The following is a 24,191-nucleotide window of genomic DNA, read 5'->3' on the forward strand; positions in this document are numbered from 1 at the left end:
CGCCACCATTCACTGAGGGAGCAGGAAGGGGAGCCGCGGAGCGCGGCGGCTGCTCGGCCGGCGGGACGGGACGAGACGGGACGCGAGGGGAGGGGACGGGAGGGAGCCGGGGCGGGCAGCGAGGGAGGCGGAGAGGGGAGGGCGCCCGGCCCAGGACCGGCCCCTCACTGACGTCCCGCGCCCGGCACCGGCGGCTCCCACTGCCACGCAGGGGGTGCCCGCGTGGGAGCCGCTTTAAACAACGGCCCCGCTTCGCCCAGCGCCGCCGGCGCTGAGAGCGGCCGGAGCGGCCCCATCGGTGACACTGAGCCCGCTATTAGCAACGTTACTGCTCATCCTTGGAGCAACTAATCGATAGGATGCCTCTTGCTTCGACTACTGCTCCCTTTCACCTAGTCTTGGAAGAAGCACTGATAATAAAAAAATATTCTCCCATTTCCAAACGTTTCTCTTAACTATATATTTTTTTCAGAAGATCAAAACAAACTATTAAAAAACTTACATGGCAGTAAAAATGTCTCCAAATATCAGCAAGGCTTCTATTTCTGCTCCTTGGAATGCTTCCCCCCCAGACCCAGACATTCCCCAGCACTCTCCCTTTAAAATCCTAGGCATCGTTCTCCCAGTTTCAAAGCAGCATTCTGATGACACAAAGCTTTCAAGAATTTTGTAAATTTTAAAGTGTGTTAAGATGTCTAGTTTTAAGCATACATGAATCTATGAGCAGAGAAATTCATTTAAAGCATTTACAAATACCTGCAGAGAAAATTAGTTTAGTCTCGGACATGTCCGCACTTGCCTGTGCTATTCCTTACTTTGTGTCCTAGTGTAATATATGGATGTAATATACTAAGAGTTGCAAAGGGGTGACAGGTGTCTAGCTTCCTACCATTTTTCCTCTAAAGCAGCTTCACTTGCTGAATTGAATCTGGCAGTTGCCATAGATAAACCAGCCACTAAATGGGTAAATAAATCAAATCACTGGGTGTCTCAGAAATACTCTCCAGGGTAAAAAAGAACTACCAAACTACCACCCCAATGTAAAGTTTGCTTTGCAGCAGCTAAGCTGTCTTCCTCAGGGGTGTAGGCAGAGGTTTCTCTTTCCATACCGCTCAGACCTTTCATGAACAGGGCACTTACCTGCAGACATGTTTCAGGTTCGTTCATAGAGCTGAATTGCTGCTTCACTTGCTGATAGCACAGAGAACTCTGCAGGCTGATGAAGGCTGGGGTCTCCAAAGCCTTTAGTAGGTCTGTGCACAGCCCATCCAGGCAGGTCCTCTTGCTGGACCCAGGACTTCTTCACAATTAGCGTCTGCTGCTCAGCAAAACAAAAGCCTGTTGATATTTTCTTAACTGTATACATTTAAGAGGAAGAAACAAGCAGGAAGCAGAATAAATAAACAATAATAATGTTTGCATGATAGAGACAATCAAAACATACATATGGCTAACTACACTTACTGAAAATAGAGCATATGCTTTCATTTCTTTAAAGTCCAAACTTGTATCCTTATGTTTCTTTTCCCCCTTAAATTGAGATAAGTCATCTACTGAATTATTCAAAAAATTGTATTAAAGATATTTTTGTTAGTTCCTATTAAGAGCCCTGAAGACACTGTTTTTACAAAATAAGGGTATCTTTGTAAAGCTGAACTCTTTTTGACCTAAGAGAGTAGCTACTTTAACATACAATAGGAGACAACCCAGTAGGCCTGTCCAAAAATAAACATCTGTTTAACGAATATTTTAACCCTGGATACTTCAAACAAACAGAGCGGTCAGAATATTATTTGATAATAAAAAATGCATGGAATTGATGTATTAATTTGCAAGAGCTAGAGAACCTTCTGCATATCTCACTTTGAGATAGTCTTTGTAGTAGATGGCACAGTTACTTCAACATAAAAGTGTTTCCCAAACAGATAGACCATGCCATTTCAAAAGGATGTGCTAGGGCCTTGATTGTCCACCAATAACATGAAACTGGAATGTATGAAAAACGGCATTGCAAATATTCTTGTACAAAGATCATTTTTCTCACTTATCATCTATTAAGTCCCAAAGAGGTTAAGTGCGTATTGATTTAATAGAGATTACCTAAAATGAAAGGAAATAAATATATATCCAGTCACTATATTTCATTGTAAAGTTCCCTGTACCTTTAAACAGATGCATCCATGTATGTTCAAGTCGTATAAGTTTCACTGTGCTTGAGTGGTGGGATAAGGAACGGTATCTAAACACAGCTGATGTACACAAGGTGATGGTGATGGTTGTGGTGTTAGGGGACCCGGTAGTGATGCAGCCCTTTCCTTCCCCTCCCATTAACCATTTACCTTTAGGAGAGAGCTCGGTTGTTAGAAGACCAAGATGAGAGCGTCACTCACGGCTTCATCTTCACAGGAGGCTGGAGTTCAGACACACTTTGGTGCACAGTGAAGGCAGCTTTCTCACTAGTATGCAGCGTGGCCCAAATGTACGCTGTGTATGCTATGAAATATCATGCTTGTAGTTCTGCAACAGAAGAAATGAAAAGTTTGACAGTGCAAATAACAAACCAAAGAAAACACTACATCAGATAAACTGCACAGCAGGAACTGTTACACAAGGTGGACAGCAATCAGAGCTTGTGTGTAGCCTTAGCAATGGATAATTACCAGTGGGAATGATGATTCCTGAATAAGAAAATGATTTCCCATACAACACTGTGATGCAAGTTATAAGAAACCCGAAGGAAGGAAGCTGTGCTCTGAAAACCCAGGAAAGGGCTGGGCTACCTGATATGCCAGTAGTTAGACAGGCCTGGAAGAGCAGCTAATTCGTGCAAGCACAGGGCTGCCCAGTGGAGAACTGCCTCTCTCCAGCCATTAGAGAAGGAGCTCAGAAATTTGCCGAAAAGAAATCTGTACTTCTGTTTCAGAGGTCAAAGTGCAGAGAGGTGGAGACAGAAACAAGGCATGTGCAGGACTAGCTGTTAATGCATAAAGGAATTAATACTTGTACAAGCGCAATTCCTGTGTTTGAACTGGTGAAACAGACCTACAGCAAGATCTCGTCTCAGCGAACGTGCACCCATAGAAAGGTTTAATGGGTTTGTACCTACCACCAAGATTCAGGACCAGAGAGATCTAAGTATAGCATCTTATTTTCTTACTTAGAAACAAATATTTATTTGGAATTGGTGTGAGGGATTTGTTACTTCCTCCTATCAAAGTACAAATGTTTTAACATCAACCAATTACAATATTGGCTTTGATGTGCAGATCTAAACATTTTTATTCTGATGATTTGAAACCCAACTGCACAAACAAATAATCCATCACCAGAACTTAGCACACATGCATTATACAAACAGGAAATTGAGATGTCAAACAAGCACACTTTAGATTAGGTAATATATTACACGGAAAAGATGATATAATGCTCTTTCCTCTTGCTCATAGATCTTCCCAATATTAACTTTGTAGGCATTCATTTGTTTAGACAATTTCCCTCCCTAAACTTTAGTTTACTTATAACCCCAAGAGAGTAATACTTGACATCATTTTGATTCATCTATTTAAATTCTCCATGAATTGTTAGAATGAAGGATTATTTTACCTTGAAATTTCCTGAAGTTCACCTGAACAAATACAGCCTTGGACACGGCCCAAAAACATTCTCTGAAGGTTATAAGAATAGAATATAGACTGGGCAGACAACACAGGATAACAAAAAGTACAACCAAAATGGCTGTTATATCCAAATAATCAGCAAATAACGTATAAGTTGGCAAGCAGAACAGACACTACTTGGCTCAAAATGAAAATCACAGTCTGTGAAGAGTCATTGGAAACTATTAAAGAAATATTGGAGAACATACAAAAATGACTATATGATGCCTAAAATAAACTAAAAATGAACAAAGGATTATCATGTATATGTATTAACATTGGAAGAAATTGATAGACTGAAGTGCAAAGCCATCTTAATTTTGTAATTTTCAAATATATTCACCTTAGAGACATTCACTAATTATATTTACTTTTTTTTTTCTCTTCAAACTAGCTATTGTAAGAAAGAGGAAAGAATTTTGTTAAGGAACTGTAATGACTGGGGCTGGAAAAACAATATTAAAATTGGAATTCATCCCGAGATCTCCAAAGAAAAATGGGAAGAGAGGAGAAAGAGACAAAAATTGTGAGAAATGTACAAAAGAGATGATTCAACTCTGGAAGAGTCAAGAAGTCAATGGGAACTGAGTGAGGTAATGAGTGTTATTTCTTATGCTTGTTTTATTTCTCCCCCCTGAAGAAATGAAAGATTTAAAAAACCCATCAAGACAGTACTCAAAGAAAATGCATCTTTTTAAAATACTGCTTATTTTTGTTTACAGCTTCAGATTATTGGTTGCTGGAAGCACTTAGCTATGACATTCAATTTTCCAGTTGTTCATTAGTGTCACCCAGCACATAATGTTACAGAAAATCTGGTCCATCTGCTCTATAGCCAGTGATAGTCGCGATAAAAAAAAATAAGAAAAACAACATTCACAGACTAACTCTGGGGAACCCATCTACTGCAACTTGTTTAGCCAAGACTTGTAGAAACCTTGCTCAGGGATCAGATTCCCACTAGAGCATAAGCATAGACTGAAACAATGGCCAGGAAAATCTTACGCTCTGAAAAAAGAGACAAGAAAAAAAAAAAACAGTGTCTGGGTTCAGACAAGTGGAAAGATGCTGAGCCCTAAGGATTGGTTACAATTATTGAGCAGCAGTTTTGAAAAAAACATCAGTGCCAGAAAAATGCCACTAGAATCTGTCATTGTAAATTGCTTACAAAGGAAATTCTGGTACCAAACAAGAGATGAGAAAATCCTGTGGTTAAGCGAAAAAGGACATTTGAAATGAGCAACTTATGTTGATGTTAATAGAGTGCAAGAGCATCCTAGGTGGATAACAGCAGTACCATATTGAATCTGTCAAGTTCAAAGATAACAAATTTATAATTAAGGCACATAATAATGGTCTATGAGAGCTTTAGACCTAGACAGCCAGAGAACAGGCTGTTTTAAAGATACTCCATAGAATGAACGTACAATATAGAGACTGTCTGCATGTGAGGACTTAGGAAGAGATCACTTCTAAGGGGGAAAAAAAAAGTGAGATTTTGTCTACAGTGAGAAAGGAGACAGAGAGAAGGCTTGAAAGGAAAAACTGTGAGCTGTCTGTAACTGCACTGAATGTGAATCCATGGCTGGCCTCCAAAACTTCCAGTAAAATAGCCGGAGAGACTAGCCAGGAGAAGGAAGTCTACGGTGAGCCTGTACACCCTCACTTCAGGAAAGCTAGTTTAATTTGTTTGAAGATTATTTTTGTACTAGAAACAAGTACAAAGGGAACAAGCGACAGAGTTGTTTAGAAGTTCGTTAGCAAAGCGATGAAGAGAATGCTCTTCCCGTCAGGCGCAGCATGCACTGATTACGATAAAAACACATCGAAGAAATAATGCTGGTTAGAATGGAATGTCTCACAGTCAGAGACACTTTTCTTTAAACAGAAAGGGTCCAGAGAAGAGAAGGGCTTCAAAGGGTTTCACAAGGTATCTATTGACACTGGTGAATATTCTAAGGATATTATCTCTGCCTCACATTCCAGTTCTGAACCAAGCTCCGTGTTTTTGGGACCATAACTGTTAACTAATTGGGGACTCAGCCAGCACGGTACCAGCAGGAATCCACCACTGTATTTTAAGAAGGCTGTAATTGAATGCAGACACTCAGGCTCACTGAAGGGATCCAGATTTATCGCTGTGTCTAATCTATATTTTTGAAACACATATTATTGCAAGTAGTATGAAAAAAAGCTGTCTAGCCAAATATATGTTGCCTGACACAACAGCAGTAACAGCTGTTTTATCTCCTTTCCCATAATTTGCGGCTCTAGGACCGAGTACTTTTTAAGTGCACTTTGAGGTGGTAATTCATGGGGAATTAAATTAGCAATGTCCTTATACTGAACAAACTGCGACAGCCATTAGAAATAATTTAAGAGACTGAGTTTTAAATACGACATCCATCTATTGAAATTCCCACATTAGCACCCAGCTATGCTAATGTATTTCTCTTCTAATGTCTTAAAATATCTTTTCACATCCTAAGAAGTGCTAAGAGAAAATATACAGAGCCAAATGATTAAATGATCTTGAGCAGGACACTATGCAAACAGTATCTGAAACTACTCTATCAACTCATATACCCAATTGAGAAAAAAAACACCGATACGTCCTTCAACTGCTAGTTTATTTATCATAAATGAGGCATTTTCTAGGACTTCATCCAAAATATCCTTCAGTTCTACTGGCTGTGTTACAAATTATTAGAGGAAATAGTCTAGTGCTATTTCTAAAGAACCGTATTTGTCAAAAGTATTTATTCATTCATCAGTGCTAACATCATTAGAGATGGGGAAACCTCAGAGATTATAACTCTAACATGCTAAAGGTTTTCAAGTAATTTAGGATCTAAAGAAACTATATGATAACTGAGAAGATTCACTCCCTTCTATCCCCACCCCTGAGGAAAGAAAAAAAAATCAGTAAAAAGGGCTTCTTACCCCATAACATCAGCTCTAGAGAAAGTTTTTTAAACGTTTCTCAAAATTAAAATAGATGTTTCAGTGGGAATCCTGCCTGAAGAGAGACTGGACTATGATCACATTATGTCATTCCGAGATGCAGATGAAGTATCAGGGAGATGCAGGACAACACAAACCCAATCAGAGGGAATGATTCCTCCCACTGGCAGTTCTTACTGCTCTGAGCTAATATCCAGCTCTACCTTCGAAGACAGGAAGTGGATTCCTGCCATATTTTACACTTGGCTGGATGGTCACGCTTTATATTTATATTTATATTTATATTTATATTTATATTTATATTTATATTTATATTTATATTTATATTTATATTTATATTTATATTGCCAAGATGGAAAAAGGAAAGAAATGAAAACACAGTGGGCTTTTTTTTTGGTCTTTTTTTGTTTTCTACTGTAGATGAGATGATCTCAATTACAGTTTCCACACCCTGCATGTTACTAAAATTGCTTTTACAGAGAATGTAATGACACCTTAGCTAGTCCTCCATCACTATCTTCCTTACTTGTCAGCTATCTGTCAGCCTTATGATATTTTTGAAATCTTGCCCCTTCTTGTCTTATGTGGTTCTAGTTTAACTTTACTTTCTTTTGCTGCTCTAATCACAACTCTCTTGGAATCCTCCCTACTTTTGAATGTCGAAACTCAGAAGAATATTTGCAATATTCCCATCTAGCTTCATAATGAAATTACATAGCAGGCTAGATCCTCATTTCCAAACAGCATAAAAGTGGTGTGAAATTCACAGTTAAGCAGTTAGATATACTCTCTTGAATCACACTTTCACTTTGATCTCTGTTTCTCTCTCAGAAGCATCCACTTTATGTTTTGAAGCTGATTGACTGTGAAGTTAAATTGGAAAGCATACAACTTAAGGTTTTGGCCAACACTATATACTTTGGTTAAGCCAGAACTCTGAAAATAAACCAAAAACCCCAAAAAGGGCTGTTCTGTGTTTAAATTTAAGCTTCCTGAGAAGTATTTCTTTTTCCAGATGCTTGGACCTTACCACAAACTATTCCAATGTACTCAAGATTGAAAAAATTAACCATTTGGGGACATATTGTAAAGGTCTTCTTAGAGGAGCACAGTAGCATCTAATACCTTACAACAGAGTTATAAATTAACTTAAAAAATAATGCTGAAACAGTTTAGGCAGATAGGTACCCACAATGCCCATCAAGTATTAATTGAAAAAAAGAAATAAAAAGAAAACAAAATCATGTTACAGTTTAGAGCAAATCCCTTGAAGAAAAGGCCTATGATCCCAATGACTCATCTAACTCATCTTTCACACTTTGTGGGAATAAGCCATGTTCATATTTATGGCCTCTTTACAGGACTAATCTGACATATGTCAGATTAAAGAGACTCAGATGTCCTAAGCAGCCTAGGGGCACATACTAACATATCACTTCCAAAGAATCAAAGATACGTGCAGTACCCTGACGCTAATTGGGGGATGATCTTTTAATGGGAAGGATCAAATACAGCTATAAGGCTATGAAGAAAGTGATCTTCCTAGCAGAAAAAGGCTTGTAAATTAATCAGGAAAATGTCTTTTAAATTTACATGTTTTATTTTTCATGTAGTCTGTTTTATTGACTCCAGCACTGACTCACACCAGGGGCTTTTATTCTGTCATTCCCCAATCACAAACTACAGCGTTTGGGCAAACTATAGTGTATCACAGTATGAGCTTCCTTGGGACATAGGCACGTGTTCTGAACTGAAACAGAAAGAGTAATATAAGGTATACAGAGAAGTTTACATATGATACTTTCTAAAGCCTTCAAAGTGAGGCGGAGAAAACTCCATTGAAGTAACCTGTTAATTCACATTTATGGTATTTCCATGTAGACAGCTGTATCCTTTTAATTTTTTTTTTCACTATTTTTACAAGCTGAATCTATCTGTATATCTGTCTTGGATGTTAAAGAATGTGCAAGTCAGCCTCAGTATAAAAACGTGAGACTTAAATAGAGCTTATGGTACTATAAGACTCCAGTCTTATGGTAAAATATGTAATTCTCACTGCCTTATTTTTATTCACATTAGCATAAGAAATTTGTTGGGATCTTCGCCTTAGGTTTCTCCTTAGCACTGCATAAAATTGCAGTATTTGAATCCTTATCTCTGAAATAGATTGATATAGAGAAAGGTAAAATTTTCCCAGCTCTTAAAATTATTTGGTAAAAACTACTTCACAATCACTCACTACAAGAGATTTAAACTTTTTTTTTCCTTTTACAAATTTACAAATTTTAAATTTGTATACGTTCAGTGGTATTACTGTCTTCTGATGAGTCAATTGGCCCATCTCTGAAATAATCAAATTATGTTATTCCAGATTACAGTCAGTTCTCACAAAAGCATAAAACTTGCTTCCACAACAGGGATCCTTGCTATTAAATTAAACATCTCTCATACTATAAATTAATGATCTCTCAGATCACATACTTACAAGAACTAAAATAGCCTTTTACTTCTGAGAGTTTCTATCTGTGTCCTGGTAAGTGATCACTCTGTCTTCAGCTGTTTTGCATGTAAGTAGACTTCAAATTGCATTGTTATGTTCTGAATCTTTGTAAGAATTAAATTACCTTTTCAAGAGTGATGAATGATCTCCATTAAAATACGAATGAGAACTCTGATCTACAGATAATGTTATGAAAACTACAGTGATTAATACCAGAAATTCATGCTTTCACTGACTGATTAGACAGGATGGAATCAAAATAATAGCCTGGAAACCTAGAATTTTTAAATAGCTGCAGATGGCACTGATCCAGCAAGGACAATAATTATTGGGAATCATAAGAAAAAAATAAATTAGAAGATAATTAAAAACCACAACTGATTAAACGTGTTATTTATGGTTATAGTTATAGGGCTAATAAACTCAACAGGAAAGGAAAAAAATAATTACAGAGAAGGGCAAAGACTATATTTATAGGTTGTTGTTGTTGGTTATTAGTAATTAGTGCATGCTTTTCCCCCAGAACTTAGCCATCAGCTACATCTTATGGGTTGGCATCACAGCTAAATTCAGTTCAATAACTATGAGGTTATTGAATCAGGTGCAGTTGGCACAATAATTCAGTACTAGCAGTCATCCTGCTTTGCAACTTAAAAGATTTCAAAATAAGCTCTCCCATTGAAACTTCAACACATAAACTTTTATTCAATAAGTCATCTGTAAAATAAATAAATAATAATTTCATAGCTGTACTATTTCATTGGTGAGTTTCTTCTGACATTTTCTTATTTGATAATTTGATATTTGGCTTTTGTGCAAAATTCATATAAAATAATAAACTTTGGAGAGAGAAATGTAACCACAGCAGGAAAAGACAGTTACACAACGAAGTGGTAAGCAGTCTTACCCATACTTTGTGCACTATTTCATTTTGCAAAGTACCTGAACAACAAATAAGCAAAAGTTGCATCCTAACACCATAAATAATCCAGTTTATGATCTCTCCTAAGAGGTGAGTTTGTTTACAGATCCTCGAAAAACCCTCTGAAGAAGAGATTCTGAGAAAGATTAGACCTCTTTACTCTAATACCACAAAATATTATGTTTCGTCAGGGAATTTGCAGTGCAGCAATTTATGTACCTAATAAGTATAATCATTCTGAGCAGTCCCAGAAGCAAAGAGATGGTCCTCAGACATTAAAAAATAGTTCAATGTAGCAGTTTCACACCAAGTATTACATAGTGAAAATCAAGATTAAAGTCACTGTCAATATGCAACCTCTGGCTTAGAAAGAGCAAATAAATAAAACCATTCTTAAACGGCAAAGCACATATGATTTACCAATAATGTAACAGTGGCAAAATTAAGAAAACACTAAACTACTTTTTGGCAGAAGCTTTTAGTTATGTTCTTTACTGACTATGTATGTGCCAGTCTCGCAGATCAACATTTTTGAATACTCATCATTTCTAACAAGTTAGATTTTCAAGGTTTTGACCATCTGATTTCAATTGAAACATGAGACTCAGCCAAATCACAGTCCTTCCAAAACTGATTATAAACTAAATGGACTTCAGTGAGCACTTGTGAGACTCAGTGAGATATACTGCAGCAGAACAAACTAGACTCTTGGTTTTCTCCATTTTCAAGTTATTTAAAAAATCATAAAGGGTCTGGCCTCCACTATTATAACTAAATTACACTAGCCATCCCTTTATTTTTTTCATCAGGATGATTTCATGATAGCATAGTCACAAAAGTCTAAATCCTGTGAATAAATATTTTGCAACCAATAGGTCTACTAGATCTTTTGAAGGGCAATTATCTTCCCTTTCTTTTTCTTCTGTAAGTGCAGAGAAAGGAGAATTATAGAGCAGCTAAGAATAATGAGCATCAAGACTTCCTTGTGCTTGGGAAGACCCTGGTAAAGTTACAAGAAAAAAATGGGCGCTCCGTTCCAGAAAGGCAATCGTGGCTTGCGGCAGAGATCCAAAAGCTGAATAACTGTGAGGTTACACCATTAGACACTTAACGAATCAGATGTAGTGTCCTTTGCCCAAAAAAATGACTTTACAATGAAATTATTCTGCTTTTAGGAACGGTTAAGAAAAACAGACCAGGATATAAAAGAGTTAAATTGCTTACAAGCTATTATAACTGAACAAGCGAATTAGAGACTTGAGGTCACATTACTGTTCAGTGAGTAGGACTGCACTCAGTATCTTTAAATTAATTGATTTTTCTCTTAAATGTTGAAATTAATCAAATGAAAGTTGTCTTTGTAACACCAGCAGTATGTCCATTAAAATTCCATTACACTGCTTATAATTCACTTTGTTTTTCTCTTTAGTTATTTTAACTATATAATTAGGATTTCCTGTCAGCTTTTCCTTGCATCTTCTTTTTCTTCTAATGATAGTCTTTGCTCAATTTTAGTATGCTTTTTATCTATAACATCTTCCTGAATATTACAAAAAAAAAACAAAACAGTGAGGAATGTGCATATGAATGATCTTTAAACACACAAGTCAATAGAGAAAGCTGATATAACCAACCCCCAGCACCATTAGCACATTCTGTCAGCTCAGCTGAAGCTGACAGTATCATTGCATTGGTGATAGGGAGCCATGCAGCTATGGCTGGAAGATTCCCACAGCCCTGCCAGATTCCTCAAGGGGATTAGCACTTGTCTGATTGCAGTACACAACAAAGACATTGTTGAAGTATCAGGGCATCAATCAGGAGACTTTGAAGTTAAAAAAAATAAAACAGCAGTGTGGGAAAAAAAAGCAGTTACAATCGTTAAGTGCAATTACGCTCCTCTAATTTAGTTTGATGACACACATTATGATGGCTCAACTTTTCCTCTTAATGTGTCACCAAAAAACTTGGGAACAATTATACCTCATCAAATAATATTGGTAGTTATTTGAAAGTATTTCAGTTTTACATGATTTTTTTTTCCACTAGCAAGATGCTAACAAAATATAAAAGGATATTAATTATGATTAACTACAGGTCTCAGACTCTTGATCAAGCATGCAGAGTCTGAAACTGTGCTTCTCTGCCTTCCTGCTAGTGTTTCCTGTTCCCAGCAATTGCAAAAGCCTAAGGTCACCACCTATGGCTATGGCTATGAAGAGCAAGGCACAGTAACTTCCAATCTACTCCTCTTAAATCTCCCTCTGCTTTGCAGGTAATAAAGACATTTTAGCTGGGTATCATTCACTGAAAAGAATGACAAATAGTACCCACATTGTTTCCCCGTGAGGATAAATTCATTGTGCTGCAGTTTACTGTTGCAATCATATTTTAGTAAGCTAAGTAACATACTGAAATGTACAGGCTTTTATTCAGATGCAGAGTTTAAATAGCTGTTTTGGTAGGCTCTGAACTGATGTCATGTACTAGACATGCCAAGTATAGGGATAGACTCAGACTGGAGGTTGAAGAAAACTTCTCAGAACTTCTTATAAAAGTCCAGTAAATATCACACTTTTAAGGAATGTTCCAAAACCCAGTGTGTCTGCAAGAGCATCTCTAAGGCTAACGGCAGAGATGACTTCCCCTGTAGTGCAGCAGTCACCTCATTCAACATATGCAGGTAACGGGATGCACACATACAGAAAGCACAGAGAACAGCAACGAGAGATTCGATGATACTGCTGTCCTTCCTACATTTGTTCACATCATGTTCCCTTTATCCTGCTCACAGATGTGTAGGAGAAGGCGGCTCTCATCACTTGCTTCCTAGAGCCCAGAAATGTCCGTGAACTACGCTAAGCTACCTGTTTCCAAACATGAAAATCCAGGCTACCCTGTGGCTCTTACTATTGCTTGAGTGTTTGGAACGATACGGATGAAACTGGAGAATTAAATATGTCTGCTAAGATGATCTGCAGAGAGCAGGAACGGGCAAGCAACAGGCCAGGTTATGAAGTTTCGGTTTGTATGTGCCAATAGAACATTAAAGGCACATAAGGATCTGCAAAGGCTACACTATTTGAAACTCTGTTCTGCCTTTATTTATTTCTTTTTTTGTTTTGTTTTACTGCCTTTGAGAAGAGAGGAATGAAAAGTGTCAAATTACAAAGCGGAATTCCTACTGCTGACCAGAAAACATTGAATTTCCTTGTTTCCTAAGAGAGAGAACAGCAGCCACTATTATGGCTTTCTGGAAGTTCATTTCTAAGCAGTATCATAAAACTAAATATGGACAAGTTTAGATTGTAGAAATCTAGCAGATTTATGAGGCTATCTGTCTGTATATGCTTTATTATGGGTCTAACAAATGAAACATCTATCTTAAATGTATTTTTTCCTTTCTGAGTTTGCAGATACCTTCTGATCTTTATGAAAAACTCTTTTCATTTCCAGGTTTTTGAGTGACAGGAAGAGGAAATGGAGATTATAGTGTTTTCAAGACAGACCATTTATTTTAATGATAGTTCCCAATATTAATGAATCTTAGTTCACTTTGAAACTAAGTTCCATGAATAAATGTATCTCTGATATCTTTCTCTGGAGTCATATCTAATAAACATTTATTTTAAATAACATTACAAATAATAAGAATATAGTGTCTGTAATATGCATGAGGAATACTAATTTCCAACTAAAAAAAGTTAATTTCTCTTCCTGCAGTGCCATAAGCCAAGTTATAGGCACTTCATATCTTCAGATCACTTTTCAAAATAACCCCATGATTACACAACAAATACATTTTTATCAGGCAACAAGAATCAGACAATTTTCCCTGAACCAAGAATATGGCTCCAGTTTACATTATAAACTGGGATTTTTAGTCAGCTATTCAGCTAGTCTGGGCTGGTTGACAATATAAGCTCAGGCTGAACATCAACATCTTGAACAAAGCTCTTCTTTAGCAAAACTCTCGTCTCTATTTCTAACTATAACAGTTAAACAATCTCCTTTTTTCTCACCATTTCTTCCCCCATGTGGGCAACTGAGCCACACAGGTGCTAATTAATCATTAATAATTCAATTTAGCTCTTGGGCAAGTTTTATTAAAGGTGCTGCAGGCTTCCAGCTTGCCCGTGGCTATTGCCACATCCGATCCAAGGAGGCTGCTGGAAAGCACAGCTGGGCTGAGGGCCAGAGAGGAAATGTGGGACCCTTCCCTTTGGTTTCACTTAGTCTGCACTGAGTGTAATGTGAAACTGTGCCTGCCAACCAGGGAAAAGCTGCTCCTCACTCATAATCAATTAACAACTACTTAGAAATACATTCCTGTAGGACATGAGAAGAATAGGTGTTACTACAACTCAGTCTCAGCATCAGCACTGTTTCTAAAAAAAGGGATGCCACTGCACTGAATAATCTAATCTTTGCTCAGAGTCAGACCCCAAGATGTGAAATTTAGAAGTACAACAAACTCAGTCTTTCTAGCTCTGTTCTCTTTCCAAAAAGAGAAACCAAATGTGTTCTTGCAGTTTCATTTCTTGCTATAAATCTGATAAGAATATGGATAGTAAAATCTTCCTGTTCTTCCTTTTCACATGTAAATGTTGTCCATTTTCTAGAGACAGAATAAGGGCTAAAAAATGGCTTTAGCTGTTTGTTTGACATTCTGTAACCTCTTTTTATTACAAAGTAAATACAAAAAAAAAAAATCTAAAAAGTTCTCCATAAAAAGTTGTCCATATAAAACAACATACATGAAATCCATATGCAATGCAGTCAGAAATAATTACAAAGAGAATCCTACTGTTAACGAGCAATTTTGACTCAAAAGAATTTCAGACACTCTATACCTGCTGCCTCTAAGAGAAAGTCTCTCATTAACTTCTGTAAATGTTTCTTCAAAGTATTCTAGGGCAAATATAAACAAAAAAATGCAACATTACACTTGGTTCCCTCCCACATTTTTCAGAATCCAGCTGGGATATTTTAATAAGTTTTCTTTGATTCTAAAAATGAGCCTATATTATATTCAGCAAAAGGCTGTGCCACTTCTAAACTGCTCTGCGTTTCTTCAGGCTGAATTTATGGAAAAAGAAAGCTACCAGCAAATTCTTACCCAGGCTTCTACGCTCCATTAGTCTATGAGCTTGAGCTAGAAGCAGAATTGTAGTAAATGTAAATGTTGCTTTATACGCTGTGACAAAGTTCTCTTCATTAGAGAGTAAAACGAAAACAGAATTGAAAAGGCAAGAGAATTACTTTGTTTCAACAACAAATCACTGCTCTATGTGTTTGGGACCAGATAATTGACTATTAATACCTTAGTATTACTTCAAATAGTACTTTATCAACCATATATTGTAAAACAAACATGTAAAACGGAATATTTGGACACAAAGCAAAGGCAACAAGAACCGGAGTGAAAATTCAGTAAATTTATAAGGGCCACCTACAAAGAAAATAGCATTTAGAGTCTCAGATCTGCCAATACAGAAATCTATAGATTAAAAATGTATATATTTGTTATAGAGAGTTAAATAACATCAAGCCAGAACTAAGATGTGCATCTGGCAGAACTGAAGTCAAGAGACAAATATTCATGTCCCAAAACCTCTGGCTTAATGGTAAAATAAAAGGGGGATGGATGTTTCTCCTATTTCACCAGCATTCTGTGAGATTGTATACAATGAAGAAAAGTAAGATTCTAACATGCTATGTGAATAGGACCATCAAGTGATGTTTCAGGCAGAATTTCAGATTCTCTAAAATGACTTGGGTAGGCCACAGATGTCCTAACCAAAGGTTTCCATTCGTTACTGTGGGCTTTATGCCCACAACTACTGAACAAACATTGCTGGATACAGAGCACAGACTTTGTTTCCATGTGCCTAACTCCTAACTAAGCCTAACTCTTTGTTTGCCTGCATAAGAATGTTTGCCTGCAGAACTCATAAGAATGCATAATATAAAGCAAGACACAATCCTTTATTTTTATCACAGTTCCGAATGCCAGAATCTGGCAGCACAGAACTGTGGCTTTCTGTTGCACCTTCTTGTGGTTTCTGGAGACTCATCCAAATAAGCACTATATTCCTTTAGATCCAAATCCAGTGATTCTGACTGTACTTTTTCTAACTATAGTCCTGCAGACAAAATAGAGCTGCCTTTGTTGCTATTGAGTTTAGCCAGAATTAGAGGATGAACATCCCATAGCTACTTTGATGACGGCTGCTGAAAGCCAATTTTTAGAAGCTTGGCAGCAGATACATCACCAACTGTTCCAGTATCTCTTCACTACTCCCCACAAAAATAACACTCTCAGGAGGGAACACTACTGCAACAAGAACTTAATGCATCATCCTGTTTCTCTCAGCTAACCATAGGATGCAATTATGACAACGACTGTTACGGAACCCATCCATGGTTGGATGGCTGACTCATTCTGCTTACTCTGCCAAAACACTTTGACTTCTCTCTGTAGCAATTCTGTTCTACATAGATGTGCTCATACATAGATTGTAGGCAGCAGAGGAATATACTTTTGAAAACAGTAGAATGCGAATATCTGAATGAACCTAGGAGCCTAATAACTGTTTATATTGTTTTCTTCCCACACCTAAAAAGTAATAATTTCATTATTACATTAGCTGTCTGTGGCAAAAGAGACTATATATTGAAAGTTAGTTGCTTAGTTGCAACCCCTGCTAACCAGAATTCAGCTTTAAAAATTCCCCAAACTTAGGATTTATGCCTTCCTTTAGTTCAAGTACTACTTACTGATCACAAATCTCTTTATTTTAGAGTAAAAAGCCCCCAAAACTAAAAGACTGGGCAGCAGCAAGAATGCCCCTGTCTATAGCAGGCTCAGCCCCTGTCTATAGCAAAGATGACTGCTAACAGGCCTTAATTTCCCAGACCAGCTTCACCTGGGGCACCCTCTGCACACCTATCCCAATGCCCATCCCAGTCTCAGTCCCTGAGCTGAGCAGTGTGGCCCACTCACCTGCCAACGTCTTTTAGATTTTCCAGACCCTATTAGTATCCATCTGATAACACACCCCAACTGAACATCTTGGTGTGCTGAGCTCCAGCACACATAGAGGGTATCAGTGGTCCTGTCATTTTTACTCCTTCAAATCAGACTTTCTGGTAGCAATGGCGGGGCTCAGGTCACCCTAATAGGATTAATTGCTTAAATTCAAGCTCCTCTATTGCTTCTTTAAGAAAACATGGGAGAGCTTTGGAAATTTCCCAAGAAGCATTACTGCTATTTTACCACGAGGAGTGAGAGGAGGCAAATTCCAAAAAAACAACAAAGACAGCTAGTGCATGTTCCAATCCACACAGCCTGAAAGGGTCTGAAATTATGTTTAGATATTTTGAAAATAATTAAACTTAGGTTTTCATGCGAGCCTCATTTATCATTTCTAGGGAAGTCCATATTCTCTCAACAAATAATTTACAGAACAAATATAGAGCCTTAGATTCAAGAAAAGCTTCAGATCTTGTGCTTTGCTTATAAAAGCATTTTTCCCCTGCTTGTGTACGTGTTCCTGTAAAGAGCAGACTGTATAGCCCATATAAGCATTCCTCCTAAACATAGTTGTTCTACTTTTCTAAAGTTTAAATTATTTTTACAACTCAAAAATACTTTCCAATCTGAAATACTAAGAACTTTGCTAGATTAAGATTGAATCTTAGAACTTGGAAAGGGATGAAATGAAGTGTTATTTAGAGAGTTCAAAATACTTGCATTTTTGAATGCTACTCATGTAACCACAAAATGGATAAAGAATTCTGTACTTCCCAATCTGAAACAACTAAATGGCATACAAGTCTCCGCCGATGCCAACATGAATGTGTCAGCCAACTTCTTTTTTTTTTTTTCCCCCTCTAATCCATTTCAATTAAAATATTTTATGGAGGACCACCCAGGGCAAACAATTAGGAGTTAAAAGAAATAATTATATACTCTTATATACTCCGTTGCCGAGAAAATAATGAATTTTAAAACACAACCTTTCTTTGTTAGGAAGCAGGGGAAATAGAAGATGAATTGTAAACCACAGGAAATAGTGACATACCACAGTCTCTTGCTAGTAGATGGACTTGTATCAGTAAGATAATAAAATACAGATTGCAGGACAGAGAGAAAATTTAAAAAAGGATGTGTAACAACTCTATTTACTTTTGAAATTGAAATTGGAAGTTCTCTGACCATTTCTAACTTTAGCCAAGAAGTTGATATTGATGGGAGAACTCAAGACTATGAATTACTTGGGTTTTTAAAAAATGTTGGTTTTTCTGATATATGTTTTATTCCATTAAATTAAACAACAACACAAAAAAATAGTACCTGTAAGTATTACTGAGAAAAATTCCCACTTCTGTGTGTAAGCCAACATCCTTCTTCATGTAAGGTGAATAGACAACACTGCATGATACACAGTGACTTGGGGCTCTCATTCCTAGGTCCAGTCGGGTATTGTGGCAATCACATCCTGTAATAGCTTTTATAAACTGTCATATGTGATATAAAGCAAGAGCAGGTAGTTTTTAAGTCTTTCATATCTACTAATGTTGACAGAGTTCTAAATAAATATTCACACATACACAAAATTCCAATCTCCTCTAGACTGATAAGAATGTAAATTATTGGAGCTAGTTTCCTTAGGTCTGGGGAATGGCTGTCAACCTCTCCATCTCCATCCATACCAGAATAAATTAACCAGCAAATTCTGAATGAATGAGGAAATGAAAACTAAATAGATGAAATCTCTGCTACTTAGATGATTTATTTCAAAAAGGCATTTGAAAACCCAGCTAATTAAAATACAAAAGAAAAAAAAACGACTAAATTCATGAGATATAGTGACACCTCATTCTTTCAAATCCACACATTCCAAACTAATTCCATGATTACTTACATGTCACGAAAAATCAGAATGTGAAGATTAAAGCTGCAGAATTAAAAGGTAAAAGCTATAAATTAGCACAAATATATTGGAATAAAATAGATATACTGTATCAGTTAGGAAAGAGAAGTACAATAGTTTTCTAGAGCTACTGAAGAAAAATGGGAGATTTGTCAAGGCAACGCAATAGCTAATAAAAAGGTTCTGTTGCTTACATTTTTGATCCCTACCTGTGGTCTGCAGATAACAGAGATCGTCTCACAAAGTTATCTCAAAGAATTGCTTGGATCTTGAGAGTGAAATGCTGTTGTGCTGTGAAGCCAAAATAGAAAAAAAAATTGATAACAGTATTTGAAATTGAAGGAGAGGTGGCCATGTACCAATTTGTAGATAGAACATACAAATTTCAATTTTTATTATAAAGATAAATTATTACATTTATTAAATTTGTTATATTTTATTATAAAGGTACATGAATACGAAAGTTATATAAATTCTACATGATAGCTGCTAAACATGATATAGTAGGAACTTCTGTCACACCATAGGTATTTCACCAGTGAAAACTCAAATTGCCCAGACGCAGAGCATAAACAGAGATGACTTCATATGTTGCGTAGTCAGCCCGTGGAACTCCCAGCTATAGAAGAAGCCTGTATGAATACTAGAGTTTACACTGAGGGCTACTAAATACACAGAATTTAAATAACTGAGGTTCCGTTCTTCTCTGAGGCACAGCTAAAATATGAAAGGCAATCTGGAGAACTTAACACATATGCTTGCCCTTTACTGCTGTGCAGACATGTGCTTTCAATCACTGACAGAGATAGGGTGAGCCTTGGTCTGACACAGGCTTCCAAGACATGTCAGCCTAAACCATGTGCTTGCCCAGCATAGGAAAATTATTCTCTCCCAGTCCATCTTTCTTTACCCATCTTCAACGCTGAAGCCCACAAAAGAAAGAGAATGGAAAAATATTGGGATAAAGAGACAGAAGTGACAAAGCAGAGAGAAAAACATGACTCTCTGGGAAAATGATAAACAGCTGAACACGCATTTGGAGAACTTTGCCTCCCCTTCTAGTATACGTAGGAAAGCATCAAAGGTGGGAAAGGCAAGTTAGGCTTAAATAAGCTGTAGCATAAGACATGGATTTCTGTTTATTTTAATAAATGTTTTTGGTTTCCTGAATTTCCATCTTTCCTGTGCTTTATTTTTGCAGTTAGCACTTTTGTTTTTTGTCAAGATGACTGTCTCTTTCTGAGTGTGCTTGCTAACACTTAGCAGATGTCTCCTGAATGGAAAACTGGGTGTGCAAAGTGTCAGTGTCAGTCACAGGATTCAGTCCCAATTCTGAAAACATGCAGTCAGGTTCCCACTTTCTGGAGATGATGGTAGCTAGGGTTCTGCAGCCTGAGAACTTGGCTAAGGCCACCAAAAAGCAGAGCTGGATTTCTGGCCAAGCGCCAGGGGCTTACAACATTAACAGAGCTGATGGGTTGATCTGCTTGCATCAATTTGGTGAGTAACCGAGTCAAGTCATTTGGCCTCGTTTCCCCCTGGCTCAGAGCCCACTCCAAGATGAAAACAGTTGCTACTGGGATAATAAAAATTACAAAAAAAAAAAAAAAAAACAAAAAAAACCCTCATCAGAAAGGATACTCACCAGAATGACAGGCATTGAGAGAGAGTAAGGCTTTGCTCATCACAGAATCAATGAAGAATAATTCAGCCTGAAAAGGCCCTTTGGAGGGGACCTTTTAAAGGTCATCTGGTTGTTCCCCTGGTTGTTCCTCCAAACATTCCTAAAGAGGGCCAATCTGCAAATTAGATCTAACTTCAGAGTTAAGATTGGGTTATCTAGAACATTTCAGAGGACGGAGATACCACAACTGCACTAGACTACCTGTCTCAGTATTTGACAACCCTCATGGTGAGATTTTTATTTTCTTATATCAGATTATAACTCCATGTATTACAACTTATGCCTGTTGCCTCTTATCTTCTCTCTGTGTGCCTCTGAATCTGGATTCATCTTCTCTACACCTTTCCTCACTGAAGACAGCATTCTCCCTTTTGTTTTTTCTTCTCCAGGCTAAACTAAATCACTTCTTTACCCTCTCCTCATTTGTCATGTGCTCATTTCCATGACTACACTACATTAGAGCAATGCTTTTTTCTTGTATGAAGAAGCCCAAAATGTGATGCAGTGCTCCAGTGATTAAGAGAGAGGAATAATCACTTTCCTCAATGTGCTAGCTACACTCTTGCTCCTATGGACCAATATGTCCTTGGTCTTCTTCACTACTAGGCTGTTCAACGTATTCTGCAACAGGATCCCAGGTTCTTCCCCACGTCAATGCTCTCTCTCCAGGCAGGGCCAAGCCATGTTCTGGAGGTTCTGCCATTCCAAGTGCGGACTCTGCGCTCTGAGCTTCAGAAAGCTTTTGTTCACCTGCTTCTCTGATGTGTTAATGTACCTCCACGCAGGAGCCCTGTCCTCATTTTGATCATCTCTCTCTACCCCAAAGTCATATGTTAACAGTGAACATGAATAAGGGATTTTGCTGTATAGTGTAAGATTTTTATTTTTATTATTGGAGATTTACGACCTCTTCTCTGGACAGAAGTGCACATCAAAGATAAAAAATCATGCCAACTGCTGCATTTCTTCTGTTCTTTACAGATACATAGGAGTTTCTGGTAGAATTTGTCTTCTGGACCTGCATGAAATGAAGCATCAGTCTGTTTCACAACCGAAGTCTGAATGATCCTGTTGTCATGACTCATGGCAGCTTTTTAGCAGAAGTAATTTCTTTCAGGGACGGAATTAACATTCTACTTTAAAGGCATCTTGTTGACAAGGAATATTCAAACAAAAGATTTCTAATTTATCAGCATTTCGTGTATGATTGTTGAGAAGGAGAGAGTGGGAAGGACTGAAATAAGATTCCCACCATATTACGATGGTAAGAAGGACTCAATTACTCAAGGAATGAACTCACAATTAACAATACTGTAAAAAACAGGATAAGAGATACATGACTAGCACCCTGAGACCACAAATCAAATTCCAATCATGTGAGTTCTGCAGGGAGCTGTGCTCTGCACTACACCCAAGGACCCCAGGCACCAGTTGCTGCTGGATCACAGCGGGGATCCTCATCAGGGTAGAACACAGGCACTGAACGTTTATGGTAATACTGAAGTCGTGAGAGCAGTTTCTTCACCACGTTAGGATATTTTTCGGACAAATCATTTTTCTCCTCAGGGTCATGAACAATATCAAAAAGCCAGAGTCTCTTTGTTGGTGGATCAGATGACTGAATCATTGACTCATTGAACAAAGATGGTGGAGGGAACCAGTGACTGCAGCCTACAGAAATAGGAACAGACCAAGGGTTAATTCTCAGATAGAAAGCTGTGATGCGGAGAGGCAGAGTTGCACTGTAATCAAGGAAATCACCGGTTTGTTTGTCAAGTCACAGGCTAGTGGTTGTTCCTGCATTCTTTAACTCCAGCCCAGCACCCAAATCTATCTAGACCAGGGCTATCTCTACAAGACCTGTTTGACAAAGGAAATCATCTTAAAATGGTAAAAAAATGGAAGGCAATATGTTCCAGGTTTCATATTCAGAATTTCATGTCACTTAGTTTCAGAGCAAGTAATTTCATGGGCTTTCTACTTATTTTTATACAACCATGAAAGACACTTATATTATTTGATGTCACAAGGTTTTTGTGTGCATTTTAAAAGTGTCCTCCCCTTGATTCTTGCATACGATCAAAACTCTGAAAACTCCACAAATTATGTAAAAGAAATTATCATTTACTAAACAAAATGAAATTGAGTTGAGGGGTGGAGAGCGGAATATGGTATGTTGGATGAATAGGAATTACTTTATTACCTGGATATCCAGTTAGTAACTTCCATTTTCCATGTCGAATCGCTGCATGCATGGAGATATTGAAAACTGTATCATCCCATGCAAAAGAACTGCTCTGTGATAGAGATGTTCTGTTGTCAATGCCAAGACCTTAAAGGAAAGCAAACTAATTTAGGAACATAGCATAAGCATGAAGTCATTTTTAGAATTCTATGAGAAAACAGACCAGTATCATTCATCTACTCTTTGCGTGACAGATGCAGCATTTGTTTAATACAAGGGTGTGTGTGTGTGTACCAAGATGTGTGTGAGGGTCTCCTGAATATACTGAGTGTGAGGCATGTCTCCATGTGTTTTGGATAGAAAGAGTTAAATATGACAGAGCCTTCCAGGTCTTTACTGAAAACAGAAGGGGTTCAGAAAGAAACTCCAGGAGCATCCAAACTAACAACAAACTCATATCTCAGCTTCTGTAAACAAGATCTGACATTTAAGAAACTTATGCGAGTTACGAGTTATGCGATGATAAGAGACACTCAAAATCAGAAACAGTACTAGAAGCTTCTAAAAAAAGAGTAAATTCTGTAAGTCACGGTGAAGTAAATGTACAGATAGATCATGCAGAAGACAGCAAAAGAAAGGCTGGGAAGAAAATGCTAGGACAGTAAAGAAACGCTATAAAAAGAGAACTCCGCCAACTCTTGTGGGAGATAAATGCACACAGGATTGTGTGAGATGTCTGTAGCAGATACATAACTTTTAAAAGATTAATATTGCTCATTTATCAACATCATTACATTATGTATCATTCTGTCATGCTCTTTGTTACTGGGAAATTATTTCACCATTAATTTCCTTAAAGAGCACAATGAAAGACAGTCAGCAGATAAGAAAACACAAGCACGTGCTTTAAATCCCCAAATTACAATATTAGGGTGTAGGATAAAGGAAAAAAATTGAGTTCAGAATTCCAAATTTAAGGTTTAACATGGAGAATATGCTTCCAATTGCTGAGCTATGGTCTATGGAGCTATAGTATTAAACAGTATATATTAAAATACTTCAAATAAAGAGTATGAAAGATTAATTTTTAGATATACTTTTCAAAATAATATTGGAATGGCATATATTGGTCTGATAAGAAGACTAAAAAGAATAAGTCAACTTAATTAAAAAAAAAATAAAAAAAAACTTATTCCAGGTAATGAAAACAAATCCTAAAACTGAGCAAATACTTTTACCAGAGCTTGTAGCTAAATTTGATAGAATATTGTCTTAGAGAAATATTTACTGAAGAGAACAAGGCCAGTATATATACAGAACTCTGTCAGCCCTGTTATTTTA

The 24,191-nt window shown here is 37.3% G+C and overlaps 2 protein-coding genes and 1 long non-coding RNA gene across 3 annotated transcripts in view; all 3 read right to left on the reverse strand.

The window, feature by feature from the left end:
- LHFPL2 (LHFPL tetraspan subfamily member 2) overlaps positions 1–1,318 on the reverse strand; it is a 106,486-nt gene extending 105,168 nt beyond the window's left edge. The window contains exon 1 of the mRNA XM_026036632.1: positions 1,141–1,318. The gene's annotated coding sequence lies outside the window, so the exon portion shown is untranslated. The remainder of the gene's footprint in view (positions 1–1,140) is intronic.
- Positions 1,319–2,373: 1,055 nt separating this feature from the next.
- LOC112945122 lies at positions 2,374–19,004 on the reverse strand. Its single transcript, XR_003248954.1, has 3 exons — positions 18,973–19,004; positions 18,402–18,555; positions 2,374–2,517 (listed from the first exon to the last, which is right to left on the reverse strand). It is a non-coding gene; the product is annotated as an uncharacterized LOC112945122 (long non-coding RNA).
- A 2,286-nt stretch (positions 19,005–21,290) lies between these two features.
- Positions 21,291–24,191, reverse strand: part of ARSB (arylsulfatase B) — a 50,597-nt gene continuing 47,696 nt past the window's right edge. The window contains exons 7-8 of the mRNA XM_026035412.1: positions 22,869–22,997; positions 21,291–22,336 (exon numbers count right to left, since the gene is read on the reverse strand). Coding sequence (XP_025891197.1) covers positions 22,071–22,336; positions 22,869–22,997 — 395 coding nt within the window. The 3' untranslated portion in view covers positions 21,291–22,070. The remainder of the gene's footprint in view (positions 22,337–22,868; positions 22,998–24,191) is intronic.

This window comes from Nothoprocta perdicaria, unplaced genomic scaffold (genome assembly GCF_003342845.1).
Source record: "Nothoprocta perdicaria isolate Ctin4 unplaced genomic scaffold, notPer1 scaffold_1, whole genome shotgun sequence".
In the NCBI taxonomy this organism is placed as follows: Eukaryota; Metazoa; Chordata; class Aves; order Tinamiformes; family Tinamidae; genus Nothoprocta; species Nothoprocta perdicaria.